Source organism: Antennarius striatus, chromosome 7 (assembly GCF_040054535.1).
Source record: "Antennarius striatus isolate MH-2024 chromosome 7, ASM4005453v1, whole genome shotgun sequence".
Lineage (NCBI taxonomy): Eukaryota > Metazoa > Chordata > Actinopteri > Lophiiformes > Antennariidae > Antennarius > Antennarius striatus.
Genome location: NC_090782.1, coordinates 17659431 through 17683606, shown reverse-complemented (window position 1 = coordinate 17683606; position 24176 = coordinate 17659431). Strand labels below are relative to the sequence as shown.

Genomic DNA, 24176 nt, shown 5'->3' with positions numbered 1-24176 from the left:
GAATGACATGAAACACACACGTGGTTCACTTTATGTCTTAAATAACAAAGAACTCTCATGTGAAATGAAAATTGTTTTGTATCAACTGCTCACTTTTAAGCATGACTCTTAATTCAACGTCTATTTTGATGAATGCTGTTTTTAAATGATGGAAGAGTTTATGTATCTGTGAGGTGTATATGTTTGCTGTGAACAGGGAAGCATCCAGGTGAGAAAAGACGAGTCTAGGTTTAATAATGACAAGGTGTTTTTTTTTGTCTGGGTCGGCCACCACAGATGAGGGCTTTTACCCACAAAGCACTTCAGATCATAAGTTTGACAGACTCCCTCTTTTCAACAAGGCCTAGGAACTGAACTCTATGCATATGATGTATCGGATCTACGTAGAGGAGTCATTATCTGAGGAAGTCTTATGTTTACATTGTGGATTATTCTTATATCAGAACAAGTGTTTGTCTGATATGTCGTAAATGTTGTTTATTGTAATGGGCCAAATATCACAGCTATACAAGAGGTGATTAGAGATTTAAATTTGTTTCTCAGCAGAGAGGAAAGTAATGTGGAAGAGTGGAATCGATAGGTGCAGACTGTAAATACATTGGGCATGACAAACATGTCAGACCGCATGAAGTGAAGTTTGCTGCTCTTTTATAGATTCAAATTTTGCTCTGAGTGACTGAACAGTTGGGTAATACGTGTGCGTGGGTGCCCAATCTGGTATGTAGCTATTATTGGAAGTTATAAGAGGGCTGTGTACACACTGGAGAGATTTGCACAAATCTAGTTTGATTTCAATAAACAAGGTTTTCATATAGACAATAAAAATGACAGACTGCCCGTTAAACCGAGCAAGCTATGTCACTCCGATGTGTGCAAGGTCTTTTTTCAAGTTGCCATCTGCACATTCTTTTACTAACGTAAAATAGCAGGTACACATCTTTCAAATAACTGGTAATGCCACGAAAAAAAAAAAATCTTTATTGCTGTTGACAATGATAGTTGAAGGTAATGTTCCAAAGGCTCAATCTGCCTGTTGTTTTGTTGGTCTGGTATGTGGGACAGGAACATCCAGTTCAGGATGAGGACAAACATTTGAAGCACAATGAAAAGCACACAGATGCCAAGTGGACAGACATGCATGATCTGTTCTGTCCTGCTGACCGGGCCACACACTGGGACACCTGCACAGTGGCACCAGGCCTGAACTTCCAGAAATGGTGCATGATAGGAACAAGAAAATAAAAACACTAATAAAAATTGTGTATATATATATAAAATTAGTGCCAGCACGCATAATTATTTAATGTGCGAATTGTTGTCTCCTTTATTTTGATATGTCCTTGTTTTTAAATGTTTGTGAATATATAAATATGTATTACTGATGATGTGTAGTGGTACAAAGTACTCGCATGAAAAAATTTTTATACACAAGATGTTTCTAATTTTTTGGGTTTTTTTATTCTGGTTGTTCTTATTGGGGGTTGAAGTTACTGGAACTGCAGTTTCATTGTTTCTGCTTCCAATAAAATATCAAGAAAAAAAAGCTTCATTTAATTATGAAAATTATGATTGTAGAAGATATTTTAATTCCGAATTAGATATGTGGAAGTCAGATTAGCCCAAAACATTATAGTATTTGCTACTGAAGAGAATAATCGTCCTGCTCTTTAAGTTCTGTGTAGAAAGGAGATCTTGAGAGAGTCCGGGATGACTAGCTGCTCAGTGTGGAGAATGGGCGGTGGCACATAAGGAAATGTGACGGGAAACACGCGTCTCACGTCCATCAGGAGCTGTGGAGGATGACCATCAGAGCGGTCTTTAAGAAGATCCTACGAGAGCAGAGACAGGAGACCACTGCCATTAAACATGTTGCTTTACATTGATGAACACATCAAAATTCACAGATGCAGAAAATACCTGGACTGTACGGATGAAATTCAGCGTGACTCTTTCCTCAAGGTCACTTTGGGGAGTGTAGAGGGTCAGGATCTTCACGATCTGTTGGACAAAAACAGACAACAGCAGGAAATTAGTTAGAATTGAATTAAGAGGGGGGGGAAAAACAACAACTTCAATCAGAGAGGAACAGAGCGCCACCTGCTGGCTGGACAGGGCGGTGCATGTCTCAACAAGCGCCTGTGCGTCCCTATTTGTCGTCTTCTCCGCCTGCAGCAGTTGAACCGCCTGAATGAGCGGCTCTAGTGTGGCCACAGCGACCCCTGTCTGCAGACCTCGGCTCCGCAGCCACTCCTCCAGCAGACTCACGTTGAACCTGACAAAGACAGGATACATAATCTAATGTTCAAACACGCATTAATGGGCACAGATTCGCAAAATATCATATAAAAGTCATTAATTCTGACAGTTTTTCAGAGAAGTACTACTGATACTACTGAAGTATTTTTTTGTGGTTGCTTCATACAACCAGGAAGTGTTTTCTTCTCCTGCTACAAAATGAATGGGACTAAAATAATTAGTTGATGAAATGATAGAAAATGAATCATCGATGATATTATATTACATTATGTCAAATTATAGCACGTTTGATTTCAATAAATATATATTTATTAGACTTTACAGAAAAATATCACAACTTATCTGTTAGATAAGTTAAAATTTAATCGACTTTAAATAAAATCAATGAAAGTACTTTGTAAAACATATTGGATAATAATGAATTATACAAATAGTTAATAGAAATAAATAAATTCATTTTTATTTACTTGATCAAGTTTATCTAAATAATCCCAGAAATTAATTCATGACAAACACCGGACTTCACTTGACTCTCCATTAGTATGTTAGGCACCGTTCTGTGTGCATTTCTACCGTATTTGCAAGCCCCGGCTCCAGCAGCACATGTCTTTCCTCAAGAACAGTTTGTTGAGTGCTGTGGTGGAGATATGGTAGGTGAGCTGATGGAATGCCTGCTCCATGTGTGTCAGGTGCAGATCCTGGTGCGACATAGCGGAATGTAGGGCTTCCAGCTCCCTCAGCATCGATGCCATACTCGGAGTATCACCCCCTACTTTCCTGGAGTCTAAGCCGGCTCGCTTTCTGGATGTGACCAACTTCTTTGCAGAACCAGAAAGGCCTTGAATGGTCTCGCTTTCCAGCAGAGCTGGGGCTAAGAGATGGAACGAGCAAAAAGTGAGATACATTGAGGGGAGGGCATCAATAGCATCCATGCTGTGTTTATTAGCAGTACTTATGATGTTTTGTAGGCATTTCTCAGTGATGGAGATGAGCTGCTGATAAGCCTGGATACTGAGGTCATTCAGAGCACGAATCAGGTCACTCACATCAGTGGTCAGCGGAACCAGCTCACCCGAGTCAAGGGTCTGAAAACAACACCGTCACACATTCATGTTGTTTATATGTCACTAACCTCCATCACAAAGATGATGTCCTGTTCATTCTACATATTTGACACTAGCATTTACTGTTTTTATTTTCCACTGTGGTTTCAGTAAAAACGACTCTTCCTGTCTGTAACATACCTGTTTTGGGGAGTGCTGGGTCAACAGGTCGTGCAACAGACATGCGTTCTTCAGCCATAAAGCTGTCATATTTACCTCACTGCTATGTTTCTGTGGGGACATCAGATTAAAATGTTGTCAGATCGACAGTGGTGTGATGAAATCAAATAAATTACTCTTTTAAATGTGCATAGTAGGGAAAGTGTGTGTTAACATTAACAAGAGTTCTTTGTTGATGCTTCTCAGTAGCACCACCCTAGCCATCAGCAGACAGTACAAACCAAACCGTGTGCTGCAGGTTCAGAGCTGAGGTTACCTTCAGAGCTGCCTTCATAGCTGTGACGGCGGCGCTGCAAAGCGAGCGAGCCTGAGAGCGTTCTCCGCTGCAGTCAGCATGGCGAACGCACAAGAAGAGAATTCTGGCAGGCAGACCAGAGGGCAGAGACAGGGCGCTGTCGCCACGGAGGTCTGGAGCAGAGACGGACACACAGAGTGGAAATACTGTAAAACAACCAGGTTTTTACCACTGCTGCAGGAGCGTCACTCCACTGAGCAGGTTTAAAGGAGTCACTGAGAGATGAATATGTTGTTTATTAAATAATTAAGATAATATATTGTTTGTAAAGTAATTTTTGAAATGACGTTTCAAGGAATTTGTTCGAACTGTGATCATCAGTTAAACAAGGTGTTAGCTGGATGCTGAGTGACGATTCAGTTTGTATTGTTGAACTAATGAAAGGAATATTGATTTATATTAAAGCAATTATTCCTGTGTGAAAACCATACAAAGTAAAAATTAAAAAGCTATAAAGTAAAATTAAATTTTAAAAAAAGTAAAATAAAATAAAATAGGTTTCCATGACATCGACTGACAGTTAAAAGCTTTTCTGCACTGAAACATATGTTTGCTGTCCTGAAGGGGAAAACTATGGTTTCCATTTGGTAATCATCCATATTCAGAACTGAATGAACATTTTGGTTGATGTCCACATTTAAGAAAAAGGCCGTGAGGCAGACAGCTTCAGGCCTCACCTGTGATGAGGTTCTTGATGAGCTTGGTTTCGTCTCTCTTTCTACATTCCAACAAACCAGTGGCTCTTGCTGTCTTTGGTTGGGATGGACAGGAGGTCACTGTGTCTGGGTTGAAAGCTGATGGAAGAACTGGAAAGAGAAAATATGACAAAACATAAAATGAGCCATAGCATAGCAGAGACCAACAGAGACATTAGAGATGATTCAAACGGCAATGTTGAGGATTTTTGTGTTGTACTGGAGATAAATCAACCCATTATTTAGATGTTGAAGTGAGTTTTAAACTTTTTTGGGTTTTTTTAGTGATTAGAATAAATACATAAAATTTTAAAATGACAATTAAAAAATAACATAAAATAAAATAATAATAATAATAATAATAATAATTATTATTATTATTATTATTATTATTAATAATAATAATAATAATAATAATAATAATAATAATAATAATAATAATAATAATAATAATAATAATAATAATAATAATAATAATAATAATAATAATAATAATAATAAAACTGTGCTGTCAAATAAAAATGCCATCTTTCAGTGATGATTAAAATCATACAACTCCACAAATCCTTTATCCTGGAATTCCATCTCAAACCACAAGATCAGAATTTAAGTCAGAGTAAAATTATCAACAGAACCACTGCAGCTCTCCTAAACCGTGACTTCACAGATGATCTGATGACATCTTACCTTGAGTCAGCAGCCGTCTGAGGGAGGTAGAGTTTTTAACTTCCTTCAGTTCCCTCAGCTCCTTCCTCAGTCTACCACATTCCTGATCTCTGGCCTGCAGCAGTTCCAGCAGGTCCTTTCAGCACAAACGCATTTAAGTGTCAAACTGAAGACTCTCATTTAAACAGATTCAGAAAAACAAATTAAGAAAAATCCTGAGTGGTGTGAGCTACTACATGGATGACGGGAGAATAATAAGGTAGGAGGAAGACAAGCTGCTGCATCGAAACACACCTGAATGGTGAAATAGACCATTAGGACTCATCAAGGTATTGTTGTCTGTTTACAGGATTAATTCTTAGCAGTAATCATCAGGAACTTGGAGTCAATACCGTTTGCCCTGCAGCGGCGGACGAAGCAGAGATGGCTTTACTGAGCTGCCTCCTCAGGGCCTCCAGCTCCTCCTCCTGCTGGCTGCGCTGGTTGAGGAGCTGCTTCTCCAGAATCCTGACACAGACAGAAAGGGGGGGGGGGGTTCAACCACCATATAAACAAACCCCAGAATAAAACTGAACAAATGAGAGCGACGGACTGACTTGTTGGATACGCGTACAGCATCATAAGCGTGAACCAGGTCCTCTCCCGACATCTTCACTGCCGGATCTTTAGCAACATCCAACTTCTCCATCAGCTGGTCCTGCCGAGGAAAACATTAACACACCTTCCATTTATGACTTCACATTATAACACAAGCTGGAGAAGAACCGAGGCACACGGCGAGTCAAAAGCGTTACGTCGCGTCGTATTTCTCACCAGCGGTATGTCACAGCTCCACACTGAGGCTCTCCTCTCGAAGGAGGGAGACGTTACGCTGGCCCTGCGGACCTCCTCTGGGGAAGGGAAGGCAGATGGAAGCGGTGACAGGGAGAGCGGGGTGAGTGTGGGTGAGAAAGGCTCCAGGCTCAGGCTCTGAGTCGAGTCCGTCCGTCTGTGGCCTTTGGTGCGCTGTTGGGAGGAGAAAACAGGATGGAGGATTGGACCGAAATGTTACTCCCACCCAGCAGACGTACAGTAAGTGTGTCTGTGGGTGCGATTGTGAACCTCGGTGAGCAGACTCATCTCCCTCAGGTTGTCGTATCTCTGCTCCAGCCTGGTGAACTCTCTCAGGAGGCCCTGATACTTTCTTCTCTCCTCGTCCAGCTCTGCCTTCAGCGCTGCACTCGCCTGAGACACGGCCTGATGAACACCCTCTGCACACAAAGAAAAAGAAAAACAAGGAAAAGACAAAGCTGGAGGCTACAGGATTACATCTGACACCGTCGTTGTGTGAGACTACCTTCTTCTGCTTTTTCTTGCTCAAGCAAGCGTGCAGACAGTTCTTCTCTCTGTTGGTAATACATGTCCTTTTCTTTTTGCAGGGCTTTAAAAGCCTTGAAAAAGGAGAGATTGTGAATCAATAAAGTTAAACACACTTGGTGTTCTTGTTGCATAATGGTATATATGCATAAATAAATCCTATCAGAAGCACTGTTTGGCATCTGTAAAGTTATCCGTATGTTAGTTGGCCTACTTGTGTGAGTTGGAGGATCTCCTGGGCAGCCTTCTCCATGCTTTTCCTCCTTTCCTCCACCTCCTTCTCAGTAATAACGGGGCCGATTTGAGGCTTCTCCTGTTTTTCGCTCTCCAGTTTTTGTATCACCCCCCTCAAAGCCTCCAGCTCTGCAGCAGCAGCTTCACGCTCTGCATGAAGGGTTTTTCTCAAAGCTACACTCTCCCTGGCCTGAGAACATAGAACAATAATGGCAGATGTTTTAGAGCTGACAAGGATGATACAAAAACACTGAACCCCCTTCACCCACCTCTTGGTCTGCCTTCATCTGCAGCTGCATCAGTTTGACCTCCATGCCCTTGTTGAGCTCTCTGTACCTCTCTACGGAGCGGGCCTCCGTCTTCAGCTTCAGCAGCTCTCTCCTGGCAGCTCTGCGGCGAACACAGCACTGCATGAAGATCACCGCCGCACGAACCCGCCTGTACGCCCGCCTCGCCAGCCAACGCCGAACGTTGGCCTGAAGCAGCACGGCAGCTCGCTCGGCCAGCAGCTGGGGAACAACAGGTTAAAGTTTATGTCCGTTCAGCTTCTGTCTACAGGCTTAACTTAGCATTCACAATTAATATCCATTCAAAATAGCAGTTTCATGATACCAGTCTGTATCCACGGCGTGCCAGGGTGCCCCTGGTGAAGGCCTGGATGGTGGTGGCGGCCCGTCGGATGGAGAGGAACAACTGCCGGACCACCGCCATGCGGTAAGTCTTTTGGATCACTAAAGCAGCCCTGGTGTAGCGAAGCATCAGAGCGAGGCTGGAACCAAAATCACAGAGAAGAAGTTCAAGATTTTTTCCTGGCGCTGTTTTTCCAGTTATTATTATCTAATAAGTGAAATTTCAATCATAAATATCTTATAAATAGACAAGATTAGAAATATCTCAAACTAATCTGAGTCTTCAGACCGGTGTATAAATATCTTTCTTCCTCACCGTCTGGCCAGAGCTCCTCTACAGACTCTCTGTATGGTCACAGCTGCCCAGCGGATCCTGGTGTATCTCAGACGCTCTAGCCATCCTCTGACCCGGCTCTGGATGACCCCAGCAGCAACACGCAGCCTCTCTGCTCGAAGCCTCTCCAGCAAAGCCACCTGACCGGCCCGCAAAAACACTTTGGTCTTTCCAAAGCAGTACTGGTCCGGGTCCGGGATGAGCTCAGGCAGAGCCTGTCTGCACCAGATCTCAGCCTCCCGACTCGAACATGGGCCCCGAATCAGAAGGCTGTACCTGCTGAAGAATTCTTCGTACGTCCATCTAGACGCAAAGGTTTTCAATACAAAGGAATATAAAAAAAAACGTTTAGTAAAATAAAATATAAAATAAACAGTTGACTAAAATAATATTCATTAAAAAAATACAGCTGAGCAAAATGAAATGTGTAAAAAAAATTGTGTCCTAAAATAAAATACATATTAAAAAACAGATTAGTTAACTTTAAAAAAAAGTTTAATGAAATAAAATATAAGAGAAACAACAAATTCATTAAAAAAAAAACAGTTCAATAAAATAAAATAAAATAAAATATATTTAAAAAGAAGCTTGGTAGACCAACATTTTTTTTAAAAAGTTTAAGAAAATAAAATACCATTAAATAAAATAATCAAAAATAAATCTGTATTTTGAATGACTGGACATTAACACATATTTAATACTGTTGTATAAAACATCAGGGATTAGTATGATTTTAAAAAGGTCTATTTCATTGAAATTTAAAGTTTTTAGAATTTGTTTGTTCATGAGAAGGTTTGCTTATTCATAAATAGTTTTCTTTATAGCGTTTTGTCTGAGAGCTTTCCAGAGTTAGATGAATGTCTAGGAAGTACCTGGACGGATATCCAGCAGCACTAATGCGAACCGTCTCCAGCACCCCACAGGCTCTCAGCTGCTGGACTGTCCTCCTGGGGTCAAACCTGAGAAGGATGGCTGTCAGCTCACGTGATGGACATACCAGTGTCATCAAAAATACTGAATCAAATATATAAACATTTGTTGTATTTGAAACAAAACCGTACATAAAAGGCTCTTTGAGATCGTTTGGTTTAATGCAGCGGACGTAATGAGGAGTGGTGCTGTTGAGAGTATCCATGAGCATCTGTAAGGACTGACGGAACTGACCGCCACAAACAAACAGACAATATTAAAGGTATAAACACACAACAAACAACCGCATGCTGACATGAGAGGTCACCTGGAAGCCCACAGTCAGCTTATGTTCTCTGGTGGTTTTTCTCCCTGAGCGAATGCTTCCATTGGCCACAGAGGCTTTACTTTCCTGCTGCTGGAACAACTCAGCCACCACCTCGGACTACCTCACACATCAACACAGACACAAGTAAGCCCTCTAGAGGAAAAGAAGTTCTGAATTTCAAGATATGAACATGTCTACCTGGCTGGCTTTGAGGATGTTAATGAGCTCCTCGAAAACTGTGTCTCGATTCTTGTCTAAAAAGCCGCTACATTCATACTGAACCTGATGGAAAATAGAAACCCATTAATAAAAAAACCATCCTATTCTGCTTAGATTGTGTGATTTTAGTGACAACTAAATCACTTCATGTCCACTTTTTACAAAATTAATGCGTTGACCTTCATCACTCACAATGTCTGCAAAGTGCAGGATGATGAAGGCGCTATTAGACATGCGGGGTTTCTGAAAGTAAGGGTGGGGGTTGTTGGTCAGGTGTTGATCATACAGCTTCTGCACCCAGCTCTCATCTGAACCTCTGGGCATCTGATGACCACATAGACCGGATGTTAACACTTACACAATTAGCCATTTAAAAAAGGAAATTAAGGTCAAATGCATGTTTCGGACAAAACCATCATCAAAAACTGGTGACAGGCATACCCTGCACTCCTCATCCAAGAGATCAAACAGGCCCAGTTGTGCCTCTATGAGACTAATGCACTGCTGATTGTCATTGAACTCAATCCTGCTCCAGGCCAGCGCTTCACGGATGTACTCCTCCTGCTCCAAGTGGAACACATGCTGCAGGCAAACACAAAATACATACAGACAGCATGTAAAACTAGAACGACACGTGACAGGAAACAAAGAACACCACTGACACTAAAGTCTGAACACTCAGAAAATAGATTCCTGGCGCTAGAAAACTAAAAATTTTATCAAAGCGCTTAAAAAATAGGGCGACGAAAACAATAATAAGTATGATAAAGGATCAATCCAGTGATGTCAACATAGGATACAGAGAACAGATCACTCAGATTGGAGAACAGGATGTGTTTGTTTCCCTCAAAAGAAGGAGACCAGAACACAGCAGCACTTCCTCCTGCATTTTGTAAAGGGGGAAACCATTTATCCCAAAAAGTCTGAAAAATATGTGAGTATGGAATCTTGAAGGCATTTCACCTACAAGACAATCACCAGCCTGGAGGAGAACAAGCACACCATGTATGCATTAACGTGTTTATTAGTTTGGAACATTAAAAACAACTTTGACGTTAAGATTATACCACATCTCCTGCAGGACTTAACATGAATAATAAATAGGAGAGCACTGACTCCCTCTGTGGAAACAGAAGGGACAGATGGAGGTCTACCTGTCACATGACTTACCCTGTTGAATTGCTGCTGCAGTTTTTCATTTGCGTAATTTATACAGAACTGTTCAAAGCTGTTCCGGTCAAAGGTCTCAAATCTGCTCCAACAGAGAAGACAAGAAGGAGCAGATTTGATGAAAGAAACTTGAGAATGCAAACAGGAATCCACAAAACCAATTCATCAAGTAGCTCATTGCCCACCCATAGATGTCTAGCACCCCTATTAAGGTTTTGGACGGCCCCCTCTGGGTGCGTAGAGCAGAGTTGAGCCTCTGGACGGTCCAGGCGAACAGCTGACCGTAGATGTGTTTGGCTACAGCATCTCTAGCATCCACAGCTTCCTGACCGGACATGGGTTTGACCAGCATCTCTCCCCTGACAGCCAGTCGGCGATGACACATCCAGTGGGCCATCTGAGGTCCTTCAACGCCCAACAGTTTGGAGAAGATGGCCAGAGAACGATCATTGGTCTGAGCAAAAACAAAGGACCCGTTACACACTGTACAGAGGAATGTGAGAGGAATTCATTTGAAATCTGAAGCAGACACAAAGTACAAATGCATTTCTTACGTCGATGTAGCTCCTGTCGGAACTTCTCCCACTGGCTTGAATGTTGACATTTCCCAGATGGAGGAGAGCTGCAAGGATCCTGAAGAGTTCTATCTGCTGGTCAGACTGCACACCTGCAAAACAACACTTTTGTTACATCCTTTTTTTTTTTTAAATTAGTTAGTTCAGTTTTTAATTTTTTAGTTTAGTTTAGTTTAACCAACTATGGTTCATCCATCTATTTTCTATTGATGTATCCTTTCCAGGCTCATAGGGGGCTTGAATCCATCCCAGCTGACACTGGGCAACAGGCAGGACACGTTTTCATTTTCATTTCAGAGAGAGAGAGAGTGTGTGTGTGTGTGTATGTGTGTGTATGCATGTGTGTGTGCATATATGTGTGTGTGTACATTTACTCTACCTAGAATGGAGAAAGCGTTGCGGGTGCGCTCCAGGTCCGACAGATCATCAGCACCAGGAATCTGTATATGTCCTCCCTGGCTGGTGTAGCGGAAACGTTCAGGTGCATCTTGGGGGAAAACAGTGTCAGACCACATGCTGTGACGAGGGCGTAGTAATATACACTGTGCAGGAAAGAGGTGTTGATGTGGTGACACTTTGGAGAAGTCTGAAGTCTCACCCAGTTTAAAGGATCTCATTTCGGGCAGCTCTCTGGAGGCACACAGCTGGTAGAAGATGTGGTAGTTCCTCTCTGCTGAGGCCTGACAGCCACAAAACACAGAGAAGATTTCACATGTGGAAAAAAAGGCTCAATTGTTCCAAATTAAAATACTGGCTTCTGAGCTTACTTGAAAAACAACCCTTGACTTCTCCAGGAGATATGTCCTCATGTGCGCCCCGATGATGTCCCCTTTCCTCCCGAAGCTGATCTCGATATACTTTCCGAAACGACTGCTGTTGTCGTTTCGAGTGGTTTTTGCATTTCCAATAGACTGAAAACGAATTGTGTCGTTTTTACTGTTAAAAGCAACAACTGACGGGACAATCCTCATTCCTGACTGACAAACATGTCATTCGTTACCTCCATTATTGGGTTGGAGGCAAGAACCTTCTCCTCCACGCTGGTCTGCTGCGCTGCTCCTCCAACCACAGCGAAGTACCTCATGGTGAATTTGGCTGAGACTGTTTTCCCTGAGCCGGACTCTCCGCTGATGATGATGGACTGGTTTTTCTCCTCCCTGTAAACCCCAAAGGCAAGAACATCACACACAGATGTCGTGCTATGAGTGTCTTTGCAGGAATCCTTTAACTATACTCAGTTTGACACATCAGACAACGCTTCCTGCGGCCTTTGACCTGGTCATGGTGCGGTACGCCTCCTCGGCCACAGAGAAGATATGAGGTTCCATGTCATCAATATCCTGACCGCTGTACGCATCAATCACCTCCTCACCGTATATGGGCAGCTGGTCGTACGGGTTGATGGCCACTAGAACAATACCTGGAGGAAGACGAGAAGACAGTGACACAATAATGTGGATACTGATGCTAATTTTATTTTGATTTTATTCCACCTTTTTTAGTATTAAAATATTAAAAAGATGTATTTTGGTGAAAGATTTTAAATAATTCACGTAGGATATCAAGTATTTGTAATGGTGTACATCTGATTTTCTAAAGCACACAAATCTACCTCAGCATGTCAGTTGTAATTATACTGCATAAAATCACACATCCTCCCCCAACTTTAAAGGGATTCAAGGTTAAAACTGTTCAGTTAATGACAAACTACAAAAATACAACTTTTAAGAGTTCTTTTTCTGAGAGAACAGTTTCCTATCCGACATAACCTTTGGCCTCCTGTAGTCTACACTATCAGCTATCATCCAGCATACAAAAGCACACAGGAGTCGTCCCTCTGTGACCTTCGTGTCACTCGTGGTGTCCTGTGTTTACCTGAATGCATCGTAACCTGCTCCTGAACTCACCACAGTACGTGTAGATGCTGTTGTAATCCAAGAATCTAATCCGGAGGTTGTGTAAGACAGCAGGTTCATGGAGGAAACTAAGAGCTGTCAGATCATTTTCTCCCTCCAGGATGTCAGGGTTGCCCAGTGGTGGGAGCTCAGAGGAGGACCCCACCGGGTAAAGGACTTCCTGTCAGTGCAAATGGAGGTTCAATAATGTGCTTGGAATGAGCAGGATACTTGAACCCAGATTGTTTCTGTCACCTTTCCATTAGAGACCTGCAGCAGCAGATGTTTCTCTGCAGGACTGAAGTCCTGGAGGAGCAGGGCTGACACCCAGACCGCATCAGGGTCAGGGATCCACACACTTGCTCCCTAACAAAAGAAACACGGTCAAACTACAGATCCTGACTAAGAAAGAGAATGCTGCAAGTTGAACTTGTTCTGCATGTCTGGAATCAGTGTAAGTCCAGGAAAGACGAGATGTTTATGACATCCCTCCATTCTGACACTACTCAGGTGCGTGTTAACACTTCCTGGTCCCACCCAGACAAGACATTTGTCACCCATCAGCATAAAAGACTCCTAAACGGTGTTAAAAATTAACACTGGTCATCCTACACTGTAATACTTGCTCGGATTAGTCATTATCTACTTTTTGTACATTTATTTTACTACTTTATTCCTCAAATTTGCAAATTACATTCAAATTCATACAATCACATAGAAATATAATATTTACGGCCAAGATTACAGAAATAAGGCTGGAAAATTGTCATTTCATCGCATAAGGCAACGATCCAACCTCAAAAACAGATTGTATGTCATAAAAAAACATGTTTAGCCAACTGTCATAATATTTTCATCATTAGCAATGTCCTTCTCACGCTGAGGACCACAATACAGCAGAGAATAAAATGTCCCATCATTTATTACCTTGGTGTACAGCTCCAATGAGGCCATCTCAATCATTTAAAAAGGAAAAAAGCAAAAATATAAGAGGTGACATCTAGTCACGGCTGCATCCCCCAGCAGAGAACCTCCTGCGTCCTGCTGACTGCACCGGTGTGTTGCACTTTGTCCAGGCTCAGAGGCATGAGGACTGACGAGTTAACTGTTAATCTGAAGGATGATCCAGTGATTGGAAGGAGAGGTTTTCCCCTCGTGAACGTGCAGCGCCACAGAAAAGCATTTAATACAGTTTTAATATTAAAGAAATTAACACAGCAGAAGAATTTATCATATACCGACTCATTTTAATAAGTAATACAATCAAATTCATCTCAGCAATCAGTGTGATGGACACAGCTTTACACAATTTTGGGCCTGACACATTAATCACTGATAATTCCTTTACAAACAAAAATATAAAATCATTACTCCACAGATACATGAAGAGACGTTAAAAATATGCCGTCACTGCCATTTTCTTTGTCACCAATTATGTGCGTGGGTTCAGGAGGAGGCAGCGTGTGTGGTAACATCGAAACGTTAAACTGAACCTGACAGAAACAAAGCCTTGGCACTTATCAGCATTGCTTCACGATTTCTGTTTAAGCACCTCTGACAAGGACAGCTAAAAATAGTAATAACTGTATAACAGAGAAAGTTTCATGTCCTGCCTTTTGTACATTTTACTTTGTGTTTTGTTGTAAACATGATTTAACTCGTTTACAGTAAAATACAAAAACCTCAACGTCTGATTTAAAAATGATTTATCTCCTCGTTGATCAATACTGCCTCACAGGAAAACCTGGCAAGATGTGGCTCAAACAGACGTACAAGAGATTCCAGATCATGTGGTGCACCTGAAAGAAAACTTAAGTACAGAACATTCATTGCAAATTTGCACGAAGGAAAAGCACCCAGGCTGACCTTTAGTTGACACAAACCGTTCGGAATTGACGAGATTGTCCCAAAAAATACGGATCCATTCAAAGCTTTTTAGTATAAAATATGTTCATCCTTAAAACACTCTATTTGACAAAATGTAGATAAGCTGCTTTTTTTTTCTTTTCCATAATTGCATGTTCGACATTTTAAAATTTCTACGTGAAAAATCGATTCAGTTCAGAAACATATCGAGTGATTTGTTCACTGCCGTTGCAGTTAGAGTCCCATCCGGCGGCGTTGCTGATGAATAAACGCGTTTGAGACTCCCAAGGGTTCCCGGGAAGAACACGATACTTTGGGTTGAACGGGACGTGAAGTCAGGTTAGGGTTGATGTTGGACACAGGGAGTAAGGAGACAGTTTCAGGACTGGACTGCTGTAGGGCTCCTAGTGTTCATGTCTGGATGTGTGCGGGGTTTGAACAAACCCACCCAGCATTCACAAAAACCTACAAGAGAAATGAGAAAAAGAAAATTAAAGGAAAGTAAAAAGTACTTTTCTTCATCGTTTCCTTAAAAACTATAAATAAACCAGGAACTCCGCTGCTTTTCAACTGCTGACCCAAAACAGATGCCCAATTATAATAAACCAACACTAAGGCCTAAGTGTAATACCCCCAGAACCTGCCTGTACCCCTCTCTTCAACAGGCTTGTATACAGGCATTGAACCTGAACTCAGAAAAGAAATCTGCTGCCAATCTGCTGTGGAAGTGAGACACCTAACTTATCTATAACGTATCCACTGATGACATGAAGAATCAGTGGCTTCAGATTTTCTTGATGCAGATTTTAGCCACAGCCTCTCATTAATCTGTTTTGAGGGGCAAAATTAGGATCAGGCCTAAACGTCAATGTAGTTGGAATTTCAATTTTCGCATCGGTAATAATGTGGACGAATACATAAACTAAGTACCAAACTTGCCTGACGTTTAATCGAAGCAAACATGCACGTATTTTCAAAAATTACTTGTAAATTAACTGAGAATGTTTTCCTGATTAAAAATTGGAAACAAGAGTTACTGATTCTTCTGTTCTATCCACCAACCTCTGCTATACGCTCTCCATGTCTTCACTGCCGTTGCCCTCCTCCTTCAGAGCCTCGCCGTCGCTGGTAGCCTCCTCCACGTGGGCTAACATATCAGCCATCAGTGCTTCCTCCAGCCTTTTCCTCACACTGTACACCAACTCCTCCTGTTTCCTTCACACCAACACAACAGGAACCTTTTACAGTTGGCAGTTACAACAGAATCAGAACGCAATACATATTGGGGCTTTTTGAAAAGTTGCCCCTTGTGGATTGTATAACTTCAACACTCACCTACTCTACCTTTGAGTGAATCAACGATGATCAAAAAGGCACAAAAAAACTCAAATTTTGGAACCCAGAACTTTCATAGTTACTGTGCTTTATAATTAAAGAGATTTAAAGATTAAATAGAACTTCCCCACTGGGGATGAATAAAGTGAATTTAATCTTTAAAGCATTAAACAAATACTGGATGAAATAGATTTTAAAACAAGACCATTTTAAAATATACTGTAAGCTCTGAGAATGACTTGTTTAACAGATGATAGGATGAAACGTTTGACTCAGAGGAGGGACACTGACTGCCCTCAAGATTGCTGCCGTTGGCAGAAGCAATGACCAGTCAGGCTGTAATACATCAAGACAGACAGGAGCCACGTGTGTGGGGGTGTTCACCGACCTGATGTCCTCATCTGTGACTATGAAGGCCTTGCATAGAGGCTGAGCTGTGTTGAGCCACACTCCTGGGTTCTTCTCCACGGCGGCTGACAGCTGACCGGTGATGGGAGCAGCGCTGGTGTGCAGAGCGCTGGCGATGGCCGACAGGAGAGTCTTGTCTGTGCAGCCTGGACCGACGCCTGGGGGGCAAAACAGACAGTTACAAAAAAAAAAAAAAAAAAGGCTCAAATCTATAACTGCATAATGAGTTTTCTGAATCAATGGGGTTTTTTTGATTCAGGCAACAAAAAAATAAAATAAAAGTTTTCCTAATGAATCGGTATTTATATTTTGTATGTTTTCTATTAAGTATATTACCTTGAAGGCCTTTTGGCAGCTCCATTGTTTTAACCAGCTCCTCTGCGATGTCATAAGCATTTAGACCACTGAGTTTCTTCTCCCAAAAAAGCTGTTAATAAAAAAAAACAACAAAATCCCTAAAACAGACTTGACAGCAAAATCTCAACCCAAAAAAAAAAAAAAAAAAAAAAACCTCCAAAAAAATAAATAAACCTTCTATCAAAATATTCAAACTCATGTCTGGAATAAAGAGTTTAAAAGAAGTATCAGGTGTCCTGGTTTATAAGGGGTGACGTGAACAGCTGCTCACCTGTCTGGGCTGGTCAACGGCTTTCTGAGGATCCGTCTTCACTTTGTTGTTAGGGTGGTTCGTAACCTTAGTAACAGGTTGTTTGAAGATGGAGGCTGTCTGTCTGACAGGAAGCGATGTGTTCAAGTCAGGTTTGCCCTTAAAAATACCAAAGAATGGTGGAGAAAAGGAGAAGACAGAGAGGAGAAGGAGCAGCACATTAATCCATAACCTGCAATTAAACGTCTCAGTTCCGCAGCTTTTAGAGGCCTGTGTCCAAATATTTACCAACTCTAATAGAAATAGCTTGAATGTTGCTGCCTCATATTCACACTGCCATCAGATGTGTTGATGATACCTATCTGTTAACTTCAATGCAAATATACTGTAGATGCACAAGACATACATACAACTTCAATTTCGTATCTAGAAACTTTTGCTAAAAAAGTATGGGATCAGCCGGGTTACTCAAGATGGGTATACAGTATTCTATTGATATTATAGTTAGGCGCCTATGATTATTTAAATAAGTCAATATGAAACAGTGTAAAGAAACTTATGTAAAGACGTCACAATGCCACTGCTTTACAACATATTTTTATAAATATGCAACAAAGCTATAAAACATTTTAGTCTGCGAGTAATATTTAATCTCTTAACTATTAATTACATAGTTTTCTCCTGCAAAGCACAAACCTGTGTGTCTCACCTTGTTCTGGTTATTGTTATCGTAACGCAGTCTCTGGCGGTTCTTGTTGAGCTTGCTCATCAGCATCTTTCCCGTGCGAAAATCGAAGGAGCTGAGGTCCATCTGGTTACCAAGGTAACGGGCCAGCTGAGGCTTGCTCCGAAACTTCTTCCCAGATGGACTGGTGGGGTAGGCAGAGACACAAGAAACCACATCACTGACATAATCTCATCGGTTAAAAAAGGCCACCAACAGAACAGATCAAGACAGAGATTCAAACGAAGAAAAACGATAAAAGAAACAAACAGATCACATTTAAAAAAAAAATAAAAAAACCACGTCACACACTGCAAACAAGGACCACAACATGCAACAAGTCCAGAGCAAAACAAGGGCAGAGCACATTCAAGTAAACAATGGCACTAAAAATCACGTTACAGTGTGAAATGAATGTAATCTTGATGCACACTCTACCTAAACCCAGTTTATAATTTCAAACTCTACATGTTTTAGTATCTTGAGAAGATGAATCTATTAAAACATTGCAATGCACACCTCAACACTAACCAGTGAATAATATCATGTACACATAGAAACACTAACATTACCAAGCGTGTCAGAATGGAAAAGATTGTAACTCCAGTGGTGGGAGCAACAATATCTGTGACCTGAGCAATGAGCAACAAAAGGCACAGCTGTGGGTGGAATCGTGCTACCAACTCATGCAGATGTTATCTGACACCACATACTACAGTTAACACCATTATGATTGTAGTTAGCCTACCACAGACTATACAACCGACCCGCCTCCCCCCTCTCTTGCCTCTGTTCCTCATCTTGTTCTTCTCCTCTGCTAAACGAGAACAAATCTGGCGTTGATGCACTTCATTTGGAAATAAAAAGTATTAGCTGAGAAGAAACAGTGGAGTTTCATTCATTAAGGCCTAACAGGCGTGAGCTAATACAACTAGCCTGCATGGCTGCTCAGACTCCTAAACCTAATACTTGTGAGAAGAATTGGCTTGGATGGCTCCCAAACTTTATAGCGACCACTAAGTCCTTTTGTTCCCGTCTGAAACCTGGGTATTTTTTTTTTCATCTTTTAAGTTTCGGAAGCGTTTAGTACCTAAAATAATAGACATCGCTCTTTCCAGCTGACAAACCCGACTTTCTGGTCACTTCTTCCATTTTCCAGCCCTTGGGGAGAGCCGTGCAATCCCACCTTTTCTTCTCCATTTCACACGCGATTAGCCTATAAATCTGCTAAAAGTTAATAACCAGACTGGATTTAATGAAATGTACCGATTTTCTTAAAATCGCAAGTCTATTGCTGCTTGCGCTTTTGTTTCGACCATATTACAACATGCGTCCTCAGTAATGGTATCTCCCTACTAACAACATCTCATCTCTTTGTCGTCGCCCATATCGTTCCGCCGCGGACCTGAGCCACATCACTACCTGCCTGTCTTGTCAGGGCACGAAGGCTACATCCGCAAGGATATCGCAGGACAGCGCGCGACGATGTCCATCCGCTGTGAGGCAGCTAGGACAAGACGGGAAGGACTACATTTTTGACTTCAGAATAAAAGCACTAATCTATCCTGAATTAATTGCGCCTTCATATCACACTACTCAGTTTGAGCTCAGATTTAAAAAAGCCTCGACATTTTTTCTTTTTCTCTTCCTTTCTGTTTGTCTCGTTAGGGGTCGCCACGGCGTTGTCATTCTTTTCCATGTCTGCCGGACTTCTGCATCCTCGTCTCTCACATTAAATGCCTCCATGTCTTCCCTCACTATCCATCCACCTTCTCTTTGGTCTTCCTCTGTTGCCCTCTTGCCTGGTACGAGGAAAACCAACGTGAAGGTGGATGGATGTAGTGAAAAAAGCCACATTATTGCACGATTAAATTTTAAAAAAGTAAATAAAGTTTTATTACTCGACCGGTTCTCTATAATTACCAGACTCAGCCCGGTACTTTCAGTAACACCGAAATCAGGTAGCGATGTTTATCTTTGTGACAGGACACATTTTGAAAGCCTATAAAAACGGGGTTTAGAACGTGCTTTGTTTTGAAAATGTGGTACCGGAAGTTTCATATTCCCTTTCTGCATTTTGACATTAGTGACAAGCGTTTGTCTCCATGTTACACTACGAGAAACATAAATTAGTCTACTGATAAAAATAGGCCATAAATAGTACTCACGCAGATGCGATTGTATTGATGGACACCCCCATAATAATTCAATCTACCAGATGAAATAAAATAGCGCCGTTCACTTGTGGCTTCCTTAAGAATGCAAAACGTCAAAGTTTCATGTAAGCTAGTTGCGTGAAACCGGAGAGCCGCTTCAGCACAATGCCTGCCGTTGTCATTCAGAGTTGGACCCGGCGTTTATGAATGAACAAAGTAGATCTTATTTACTGACCGCAGACATCGTGTGAGAAGCATGGCATACATCTATGGAGGCATTGTGTATAAAAACCATGCAGAACATATAATCCGCTTTGTTCTATTACAAACAATGTCGAGGTATATATATATATATATATATAAATATATACTGTGTATCACACGACCGACGCAGGGTTTCATCGCCTCCATGCTTAGTTCTACATTACCAGGCGAATATCAGCGCTCCAAGATTTTACCGGAGACCGACATCACGGGTGAACAGTACAGCACTGCTATTTGCAAAAGCGAGAGCATCGAATGCACCTCTTAATCGATGATAAACACTTCCTAAATATATTGTGCTAACGACACATCCCGCATTGAACGTTACGGATACAATTAATACTCTTCCTGGTGGGTTTAACGCAATTTGAATGATGTACTTACTCGTTTTTATCCATCTTGAAGACACTACAGTATCTGGTTTTCTCCCTCTCGCTATGTTAAATCCCTTCTCCCCTCTCCTTTTTCAGTCCCCTCCCCCTTCGATGGGAGAAATGAAAGACATTATCCACGCCAATTTCGTCTGGCTGATAAAATGTCATGTCTAGCTGAACCAACTAGATCCTCAATACCTTTGTGCGTGTGTGAAATTCATCATTAGGTACAATTTGTACAGATCCATTCACTTATTTTTTTATTTTTTTTAAATTCCATCTTTACTGTACAAACTATCATGACCAGGTAGAAAATATCACATCTGCAATTACCACTGCTCCACGAAAGAGTTGATCATTTAATAGTGTTAGATCAATTTATTAAAAACATACAGGCATGGCAAAAAAAACCCCAACAAGCTGTAGATATATCTATTTAAGCAGTTTACACAAACGATTTCAATAGACTGTTTTGCAGGATGAATTCAAGATTTATTTACAGTTAATAACACTGCAAGAAGAAGTGCATAGAAGATTGCTGAGCCAGTGCATCCCCTTTACGCTTGTGCCGCATAAGAAATCCACTCATGTGTCAGTTCCTATGCTCTGGTCCTGCAGGCAGACACACACCCCACACATGAGCAAAATGAAGGTGATGGGACAACACAGCTTTCTTGTCCTTGAGTTTAGATTTTTTTTCCAAGACTACAACACGTGGTTGTGGTCTTGGAAAAAAAGGGTTCAGCAAAGATGACTGCATTGGGACAGGATAAGGAACAATGTGTATGTGTGCGCATATGTGTGTACTTTATTAGGGCTTGAAAATGTCAATATAATGCTTGCAGTGGGACCAGACAATATCTTGGGTATTGTGTGGAATTCAGGTAATGTAATACAGTTTAAATACGTTTAATCATTAAAGAAAACCACAAACAATAAGTTAGATAAAAACTACTGTAGTTCAAACAAAACAAACTCAATTGTTCATTTAAAAAAGGCAAGCTTTATCCATTAAATCACATCAATAGATTGCATCAGTTGAAATCCATATTGATAGAGCAAAACCATGTGGGGGGATCCTTTCTGCTGCTAAGTTTTCATTTTATGTCATAAACTGACCCACACTTTGTGCTTTACAAAGCTTTGGATTACACTGAGTGCAATGCCTTTTTGAATAATCTTTTTTTAGATCAGTTATCTAACAACCTTATAAGATCACTTTGGTAACATTATTTCTTCAGCTGTTGGTTCAATTGCAGATGTTTTCAAATAACAGGCATATATGACCCCCAACAATGGGTTTGTCTGTGCAGATGCGTGGCAAATGGTTAGAAAATATCTGACAACTTGAAAACAAGCTGACACCAACTTTAATCAGTATTGATTATTTATTGGAGTGTTTAGTTTCAAGACCTGTCATGATGTACATCTGTCTGCATAATATCAAGTACCATGGGGAGGCGCTAAAGCAACTGGGCATTTTGAGTGTGAATGACAGCACAATCACACAAGTGTTGGTTACCGTATCAATACACTCACAATGTAGTTGTACAGGACTTTACTCATCCTTGGTGAACTTCCCTTTAATGTACGGCACATAGTCTAGAATTACTCGCCAGTCTGTGAAGTGGATGAGTGCCACTCCCCCAGCTGTTCCCCAGGCGACCATATTTGGCACCCTAGTTGGAAGAAATCAGTCAAATTTATTAATATATGTGTAACTATACACATATAAAGAGCAAGTTGGATTATTGTTATCCTTCATTCATGTGGCATGATAGTTTATTCAGGCATGTAGAATTAGAGGTATGAATAGACAATATTAATATTTGTGAAAAAAAATTTCAGAATGTCTGTCATCTATTTTACCCATAATCTGGGGTTGTAGTTACCCATTTCTTGTTTATTATTACTGGGGACTACAATCAAATCAATATGCCACTACACTACCATATATTGGTGTAGATTCTTATTCATCCAGGTCATGATGATCTTTGAAGGTTGAATGTGAAGCAACTGAACTTCTGTTTAGGGTTTGAAGAAGTTCACAAACTCAACGATGTTGTTTATGCAGTCCAATGCAGCGAGGAGTGCATGGACCTGTATATAGGGAGAAAACCACACAACCACTCCGCACAAGGTGTGGCACAACACAGGAAAGGCAGCTCTTCAAAGCAGGACTCAGCAGTCGACCTACATCTAAGGGACAAAGGACACTCTGTTGAAGACAATAACGCACAAAGTTTGGACTGAAGAGAGATGGTTTGAAAGGGGAGTGAAAAAAAGACACCTTTGTCAACACAATCATCTTTTAACAGAGGTAGATGTTTATGCCACCACCTCTAACCCACATATAATGCAGTCTGTGCATATCTCCATAGAGGTTTATGACTGGTAACACCATGATTCAACACTGATAATCATGCTAATGACACACATGATGCCCCGCTAGTCAGTATAGATCAGTGACCTCAGAAGAGTTCAAATATCTGCACTCTACCAGTTGGAACTTTTGGGTGAGGAAACATCTTCAACCTCAAAACAGAAGTTCAGTTGCTTCATATTCAACTTTAAGTGTATGCATTCACTCCTTAGTTCATGTTAAAATCTCTAATTTAATAATTCAAAGTTAGAAAAGAGTTTGATAGTTCTTAAGTTGACATTGGCTAACACTGACTTAAAATAATACTTGTTTTTTATCACTGTATGTGCTTTACAAAGCTAATTATTTTGTAATACAATTAAAAAAAAATTAAGCACCACTGTAAATAGGGGTCTAAATTAAAATATTTAAGTCTAAATGTTTTATTTATTTTGATGAGCAACACCTTCAATATATTTGTATTTAAAACAGTTTAATAGTTTCAAATTAAAAACCGTGGCAGTGTTAGTCACTGCCGCTTCACGAACTTACAGTTCCAGGAAGTAAACACGCAGGCTAGGCTAGGCTAAAGCTATCTATCAGCCGAACGGGTGACAGATGGACGCAGGAGTTGTTCTTCTGAACACCACGAACGTCTCAAGTAACATTTGTGATGCTGTGCAACACCTCAGCAAATTATTTAACTTACCATGTCCTTAAAATAGAGGCGTATTTAGCGCCGACGAATTTATTGAGTATTTTCTGGACCATCCTAACGTTTCTGATGTTTACACGGAGCTGTGTCTTCGATAGCTTGAAGGACCCCGGGCTATCTTTATTAATGCCTGATAAAAAATATAACAACCGGGCAGCGTGATGAAGCTCCGGCCACTTCAGGTCACCGCAGCAGAGGTCTGACTGGTGTTTAAACGTGTTCTATGCCCAGACATGTGCGCATGAATTTCATGTAATCAGCCGCCGTCGGATGTTGAATTTAATGCGGGGTCTTGTGCGTGATCGTAATGTTAAATAAAACAAAAACAAAACGCACTTGTTCCTACAGGCCTACCATGTATTAGCAGTAAATATGTACACATTCATTTTCCGAATTACAATAAACCCTTCATTACAACTTTTTCCTTTATTTTCCTTTTTAATGTATACAATATTCAAAAGCCAGACATTGGAAAAGGTATAATCTGTTATTAAAAATGGCACATTTATTGCTACATTACT

General features: G+C 41.0%; 3 protein-coding genes across 5 annotated transcripts; all 3 read right to left on the bottom strand.

Annotated features, from left to right (window-relative positions):
- Positions 1 to 1625: 1625 nt before the first annotated feature.
- si:dkey-110c1.10 (unconventional myosin-Va) lies at positions 1626 to 13798 on the bottom strand. The gene is made up of 35 exons (XM_068319179.1): positions 13772 to 13798; positions 13100 to 13210; positions 12857 to 13025; positions 12225 to 12369; positions 11950 to 12106; positions 11717 to 11860; positions 11548 to 11629; positions 11329 to 11436; positions 10929 to 11041; positions 10560 to 10828; positions 10375 to 10456; positions 9646 to 9786; positions 9397 to 9528; positions 9184 to 9267; positions 8986 to 9102; positions 8810 to 8907; positions 8621 to 8707; positions 7731 to 8051; positions 7398 to 7554; positions 7055 to 7294; positions 6766 to 6975; positions 6532 to 6625; positions 6297 to 6445; positions 6009 to 6200; positions 5792 to 5892; positions 5588 to 5702; positions 5217 to 5331; positions 4512 to 4640; positions 3796 to 3947; positions 3501 to 3590; positions 3209 to 3341; positions 2830 to 3127; positions 2098 to 2272; positions 1918 to 1998; positions 1626 to 1829 (listed from the first exon to the last, which is right to left on the bottom strand). The coding sequence occupies exons 1-35, from the start codon at positions 13796 to 13798 to the stop codon at positions 1668 to 1670; spliced, it is 4980 nt and encodes a 1659-aa protein (XP_068175280.1). The 3' UTR covers positions 1626 to 1667.
- A 272-nt stretch (positions 13799 to 14070) lies between these two features.
- On the bottom strand, positions 14071 to 20671 carry mbd3b (methyl-CpG binding domain protein 3b). 3 transcript variants are annotated; one of them, XM_068319149.1, is made up of 8 exons: positions 18875 to 19185; positions 18533 to 18631; positions 17770 to 17929; positions 17082 to 17219; positions 16790 to 16880; positions 16434 to 16611; positions 15773 to 15925; positions 14071 to 15175 (listed from the first exon to the last, which is right to left on the bottom strand). In XM_068319149.1, exons 1-7 carry the CDS (start codon positions 18982 to 18984, stop codon positions 15778 to 15780), a joined length of 924 nt encoding a protein of 307 aa, XP_068175250.1. In that variant the 5' UTR covers positions 18985 to 19185; the 3' UTR covers positions 14071 to 15175; positions 15773 to 15777. The 3 variants fall into 3 exon arrangements, with proteins under 3 accessions (XP_068175250.1, XP_068175252.1, XP_068175251.1); XM_068319151.1 differs by lacking the exons at positions 18533 to 18631; positions 18875 to 19185 and adding an exon at positions 20589 to 20671; XM_068319150.1 differs by lacking the exon at positions 18533 to 18631 and having other exon boundaries at positions 18875 to 19180.
- Positions 20672 to 21048: 377 nt separating this feature from the next.
- On the bottom strand, positions 21049 to 23773 carry LOC137599162 (cytochrome b-c1 complex subunit 10-like). The gene is made up of 3 exons (XM_068319901.1): positions 23650 to 23773; positions 22118 to 22257; positions 21049 to 21190 (listed from the first exon to the last, which is right to left on the bottom strand). The coding sequence occupies exons 1-2, from the start codon at positions 23709 to 23711 to the stop codon at positions 22137 to 22139; spliced, it is 183 nt and encodes a 60-aa protein (XP_068176002.1). The 5' UTR covers positions 23712 to 23773; the 3' UTR covers positions 21049 to 21190; positions 22118 to 22136.
- Between the last annotated feature and the right edge of the window lie 403 nt (positions 23774 to 24176).

What these genes read in the sequence shown, in the direction of transcription:
- LOC137599162 (XM_068319901.1), bottom strand. Translation starts at nt 23,711, where the DNA reads ATGGTCCAGAAAATACTCAATAAATTCGTCGGCGCTAAATACGCCTCT. An exon ending in GCCTCTATTTTAAGGACATG is followed by an intron (nt 22,258 to 23,649) that starts GTAAGTTAAATA and finishes TCTTCCAACTAG; the next exon opens with GGTGCCAAATATGGTCGCCT.
- si:dkey-110c1.10 (XM_068319179.1), bottom strand. Translation starts at nt 13,798, where the DNA reads ATGGCCTCATTGGAGCTGTACACCAAG. An exon ending in TGCAGCAGCAATTCAACAGG is followed by an intron (nt 9,787 to 10,374) that starts GTAAGTCATGTG and finishes GTTTGCCTGCAG; the next exon opens with CATGTGTTCCACTTGGAGCA. An exon ending in GATCTCAAAGAGCCTTTTAT is followed by an intron (nt 8,708 to 8,809) that starts GTACGGTTTTGT and finishes CATCCTTCTCAG; the next exon opens with GTTTGACCCCAGGAGGACAG.
- mbd3b (XM_068319149.1), bottom strand. Translation starts at nt 18,984, where the DNA reads ATGGAGAAGAAAAGGTGGGATTGCACGGCTCTCCCCAAGGGCTGGAAA. An exon ending in GCTGCCAAAAGGCCTTCAAG is followed by an intron (nt 16,612 to 16,789) that starts GTAATATACTTA and finishes TTTGCCCCCCAG; the next exon opens with GCGTCGGTCCAGGCTGCACA. An exon ending in GTCACAGATGAGGACATCAG is followed by an intron (nt 15,926 to 16,433) that starts GTCGGTGAACAC and finishes GTTGGTGTGAAG; the next exon opens with GAAACAGGAGGAGTTGGTGT.